The following is a 6,050-nucleotide window of genomic DNA, read 5'->3' on the forward strand; positions in this document are numbered from 1 at the left end:
TTTCTTTCTTTTTTTCTTTCTTTTTTCCTTTAATTTTTATCAAAAATTAATTTTCAATTTATCCACTACTATTTCTCAAAACACCATCATTTTTATATAGATTTACTTTGGTATTTTGTGAAATTGTTTTGGCTATATATATGTGGATCCATTTCTGAACTCTATGCTGTTCTTGATTACTGTAGATTTATAATTCAATTATATTATGTTAGTTTTAGTGTACAATAAATTATTTTTACTGTACTCATCACGTTACACTATCAAAAGTTTTTAAGTAAAGATTTCTGTTAAACATTTTCTATTAATGTTACTTATTTTTATTTAAAACATTAAATATATAATTACCAAATTAACATATTAGATATTCCCATGTGTTGACTTCATATGTGTACATATTATTTAATGATTATCACAATCAAATACATTAACATATCCATATCCTTATACACTGTATTTTAACTATCCAGAACTTGTATATCTTGTAAATGAAAGATTATACCCTTTCATTAACATCTACCCATTCTCCTCCACATTCCCTCAGAGAGCATATAACACCTTTCTACTCTTTTTCTATGAATTCAACTTTTTTAGATACCACACACACGTGTGATCATACAGTATTTGTCTTTCTGTGCCTGGCTCATTGCATTTAGTCTAATGCCCTCCAGGTTCATCAGTATAGTTGAAAGTGTCAGGATTTCCTTCTTTTATGTCACTGAATAATATTTCATTGTATGCCTATACCACATTTTCTTTCTCCATTTATCCATTGATAGACATTTAGGTTGTTTCCATATGTTGGCTACTGTGACGAATGGTGCAGTGAATGTTGGAGTGCTGATATCTCTCTGAAATTCTGCTTTCACTTCATCGGATATATATCATAAAGGAGACTGCTGGATTACATGGTAGTTCTATTTTTACCTTTAAGTGGAACATTTAAGTTGCTTTCCTTAATGGCTGTACTTACTTACATTCCCACCAACAGCGTATAAAGGTTCTCTTTTTTTGCATCCTTGCCAACCCTTCTTAGCTTTTGTTTCTTGGAAAATGTGGCATATGTACACTATGGAATCATATGCAGCCATACAAAGGACAAAATAGTAATCCATGATGTTCACATGCTTTAATTTCTTTATCCAGTCCACCACTGATGAGTATGTACAATAGTTTGATCTAATTTCTTTGCTATTGTGAACAGTGCTATGATAAACATAAGTTTACATGTGTTGTTTTAGTAAAATAATTTATATTCCTTTGGATATACACTCAATAATGGGATTGCTGGATTGAATGGTAGCTCTGTTTCAAATTCTTTGAAAAGTTTCCAAACTGCTTTCCACAATGTTTGAACTAATTTTCATTCCCATGAGCAGTGTATAAATATACCCTTTTCTCCACAGCCTCACGAACAGCTGTCATGTTTTGACTTTTTAATAATGGCCATTCTGAGTTGTGTGAGATGGTATCTCATTGTGGTTTTGATTTACATTTCTCTAATCATTAGTGATGTTGAGTATTTTTTATATGCTGGTTGGCTGCATGTATGTCTTCTTTTGAGACATGTCTTTTCAAGTCCTTTGCCCATGTTTTAATGGAGGTGTTTATTTTTTGCTGGTTGATTTGTGTAAGTTCCTTATAGATGTTGGATGTTACACTTTTGCCAGATGCATAGCTTGCAATATTTTCTGTCATTCTGTAGGTTGCCTGCGTACTTTGTTTATAGTTTCTTTTGCTATACAGAAGATCTTTAGCTTAATTAGGCCCTACTTTTCTATTTTTGTTTTTGTGGTAGTTGTCTTTGGAGACTTCATCATGAAATCTTTGCCCAGGTCTATGGCCAGAATACTATTTTCTAGGCTTTCTTCAAGTTATTTAAAAAGAATTTGGGGTTTTACATTCAAGTCTTTAATCCATCTTGATATAGCTGTATATTTTTGGAATGTGGTAACATTAAACAATCGAGCAAAAGTAAACACAAGGAAACTTACAAAATCATAAAACAAATGAGATAGTACAGTAAAGAGACAAAAATATCCTTACTCAATTCATAAGAAAGTATTCAGCAAGCATTGTCAGATTCCAAAGACAGAAGGGAATTAGAAAATCACATCCAATATAATAATTAAGAGTTTTAAAATACTTTTACAAGTTAAATTTATTTTAGGTTAAATAAAATTTTAAAATACACTCGGAACATTTTTACATAAATGCATTGAACTACTTTTAGGATTCAAACGGTCTGTTTTAGGCCAACTCGGTTTGGCTGCAAGAAAATATGATTGTTTTTATGAAATTCACCTGAATGACCTCTTTATGACAGTCTATAATGTATGCTGTGTCCACATGTCAGATGATGAGAACATCACCACTTCTATCTGGTATAACTTCAGCAGCAAAGGCAAAGACCATGAAAATTTTTCCTTCAGAAACTCCAGATAAGTATGGCTGTCTCTTTAGGAAGCACTGGTTCTCATTCAGTTTCCTCTTCATGTCTACGAAGCCAACTCCTTATCTCCCTATTCATAATGCTTAGCTTTAATATTAATATTGATTTCAATTTACTTTTATTTTATTCTAACTAATAAAGGTTTCTGTATACAGAAAATTGATGAATGTATTTAAAGAAAATATCAGATTTATTCAGTGACCATTAATCTACCTCTTTTGAAAGTATATACCGATTCAACTCTGTAACACCTAAATGTGTGTGCCTGTGGCTTGTGGCTTGTGTGTATGTGTTAATCTAGAAAAGAGAAAGGAAGTATAGGGTGGCTTAGTTCACTGGGGCTGCAATAATAAAATACTTAGGCTGGGTAATTTATGAGTAACAGAAATGTATTGCTCACAGTTTTGAAGGCTGGGAAATTCCAGGATCAAAGAACCAGCAGATTTGGTGCTTGATGTCTTGTTCTCTGCTTCAAAGGTGGTTGGTGTCTCCTTGCTGTTTCCTGACATGGCAGAAGGGGTAAACAGCTCTCTCACACTACTTCTGTAAGGTCACTAATTCCACTCATGAGGGCTTCATTCTCATGATTTAATCACCACCTAAAGAATCTACTTGTTAATGCTATCACATTGGTAATTAAGTTTCAACATATAAATTTTGAGGGGAACATTCAGGCCATAGCAGAGGGGCTAAAAAAAAACTTGTGAGTAATAAATGAGAATGGAAGAAGAGCTGTAATTGATGCATTCTGATAGGACAGTAGCTTTTCTAATAGTTCATTTCTGTAAAAATTAACATGAATACTTTAATGAATGTAGGTTTGTATAGAAGGGGAGAGACAGAAAAGGTGGAGAAATCAGTGTCTGTTAACACTACAGTCTTAAAATTTGATTTAAGCAACCCCCCAAGTAGCAATATGACCACCTAAAAAGGAGAATTATATTTTAATTCAAAATATTTCTATTGTATGTGATATTTAACAATCTGTTACAGATAATAAATGAGAAAAATACAAAAAATGGATAATCAAAATATTGTATATGGACAGCATCATGTGACATTGTGGCTTTGGTTTCCAAACACTTAATCCCTTTCTTCATGTAGTCAAGATATAATTAAAATAAGCCCCTAATTATGAGAACTCAGTGAAGATTTAGAATGATTATAAAGTAAAGGTCCCTTGGTCTTTCATCAGTTTGGGTAGTTTGCTTTATCCCTAACTGCATACAAATATTTGAGTATTGGCAGAATGTATTTAATGAGAATATATTCTAATAAAAAATGTAGGCATGAACTAGAATTTGAAAGTAACTAAAATATGCTCTTTAGTTCAGATTTTTAGTCACACAATCACAGAAATGAAGGGATTCTTTTCCTGGTGAATACATTCTTTAAAGCCTTCTTTACTTCCTTATTCCTGAGGCTGTAGATCAGAGGATTCAACATGGGGATGACCACTGTGTAGAATACGGAAGCCACTTTGTCCCGATTCAGGGAGTAGTTGGAACTAGGTCTCAGGTAAGTATAGATGGAGGTGGTGTAGAACAGAATTATGGCTGTCAGGTGAGAGGCACAAGTGGAGAAAGCTCTGTGCCTCCCCTCCCCTGAATGCATAGAAAAAATGGAGAAGAGAACGTAGGAGTAGGACGTGAGGATGACAAGCAGAGCCCCGATCATATTTACACCAGCAAAAGTGGAAAAGATAGTTTCCTTTAAGTGTGTGTCAGAGCAAGAAAGCTTGAAAAGTGGGGGGCTGTCGCAGAAGAAATGATGGATGACATTGGAGCCACAGAATGACAAACTGCTGACATAGCTAGTGTTGACCACGGAGTTCAGCAACCCTGCCGCAAAAGCCCCGGCCGCCATTTTTAGGCAGATTGTCCTGGACATGATCAAGGAGTAAAGCAGCGGGCGACATATGGCCACGTACCGGTCATAGGCCATTAACCCAAAGAGGATGCATTCGGTTGTCGCCAGGGCGATAAAGAAGTACATCTGTAGGAAGCAGCCAGCAAAAGAGATGGTTTTCTTCTCCGATAATAAGTCTGCCAGCATCTTTGGGGTGATGGTGGTTGAGTAACAAACGTCCACAAAGGACAGGTTAGCCAGGAAGAAATACATGGGTGTGTGAAGCCGGGAATCGATCCTGATTAAGAGGATCATCCCAATATTTCCCAGTACTGTAAGTGTGTAAATCACAAGAAAAAACAGAAAAAGGATAATCTGAAGCTCCAGGGTGTCTGCTAATCCCAATAGGATGAACTCAGTCAGTGAGGTATAATTTTTTCTGGTCATTTATGACAAATATATTTTGTGCAAACTTTGTATGAGATGAAAATGTTTCTCCCTTTGAAAGTTTATAGAAAAAACCAGAAATGTTAATAAGGATATTCACATATGGAAAAACCTAGGATAATATGGCATAGTAATTAAAGTGATGGAAGGATGATTAGAAGACAAATGGATGAACATGTGAATTTAATAAACAATGGTCTCTATTGAATTTGGGTTGTAAGTCTCTCAAATTTCTGGTCTAACTCTACATACTTCAGTTTCTGTAAATGTGCATAAATTGTACTATTGTTTCTATACCAACCTCCATTCAAATCCAAAAGACGGGCACATTACGGCTAAAATCACTCCTATTTTCTTTGCAGGTATGTGAGTTTAACTAAAATACATTTTTTTCTTGCCTTTAAAACAATTCTATACACTTAATTCCAAAATTTATACATTGCCCCCTGCTGCAATAATAGTAATCATTTCAAGTAATATATATTTTGACATCTATTATGTCCTAAAGAATATTTAACGTTTTAAAGTAATCCAAATAGTTATTTTAGTTACAAAGTACATTATCAAATTAATGCTATGTAGCAGAAAAAGTACCTGTCCACTTAAGTGAATAAATCTTTATAACTTCTTTCCCATGCAGAGTTTTACCAAAGTAGTCTGTTATTTCCTTTTTAAACTGAGATGCTCACTTGTAGGTGAAAAAATATAAAAAAGAAACTTTATTTTTAGAGTGCAGTGTAAAGTTGAACTATCCACTGGAAAAATTTTAAGATTTAACCTGATTAAATACATGAAGCTGCATTTTTATTTTGTTTTCCTTCAAGCAGATTGGGTGACCTGGGGTCACCCAAGATTAATTGAGAAGTCAATTCTCTAAAGGCAGGAACTTAAGTCTCAGAAGAAAGTTAAACCCAGGCTGGGGGTTGTGGCTCACATCTGTAATCCCAACCTTTTGGGAGGCCCAGGTAGGCGGATCAGTTGATGCCAAGAGTTTGAGACCAGCCTGGCAAACATGGTGAAACCCTGACTCTATTAAAAATACAAAAAAATTAGCCGTGACTGGTGGCGCGTGCCTGTAATCCCAGCTACTTAGGAGGCTGAGGCACCAGAATCGCTTCAACACCCGGAGGAGGAGGTTGCAGTGAGCCATGATCAGGCCACTGCACTCCAACCTGGATGACAGAGTAAGATTATTTAGCGCTTGTATCATAAAGCGATTTCTGACGTCTATGTAATTTTAAAGTCCATTTAAAGTCAGTGAAAACGTTATGTATTGACCATTTACATTGCTTCTTTCTCTGTAGTT

At 34.9% G+C, this 6,050-nt stretch overlaps 1 protein-coding gene across 1 annotated transcript; it reads right to left on the reverse strand.

Moving 5' to 3' along the window:
* Positions 1–1,732: 1,732 nt before the first annotated feature.
* LOC110741327 (olfactory receptor 5F1) lies at positions 1,733–5,236 on the reverse strand. Its single transcript, XM_031653985.1, has one exon. The coding sequence runs from the start codon at positions 4,742–4,744 to the stop codon at positions 3,800–3,802; it is 945 nt and encodes a 314-aa protein (XP_031509845.1). The 5' UTR covers positions 4,745–5,236; the 3' UTR covers positions 1,733–3,799.
* Positions 5,237–6,050: the final 814 nt, after the last annotated feature.

The sequence above is a fragment of the Papio anubis genome, chromosome 12 (genome assembly GCF_008728515.1).
Source record: "Papio anubis isolate 15944 chromosome 12, Panubis1.0, whole genome shotgun sequence".
NCBI lineage: Eukaryota > Metazoa > Chordata > Mammalia > Primates > Cercopithecidae > Papio > Papio anubis.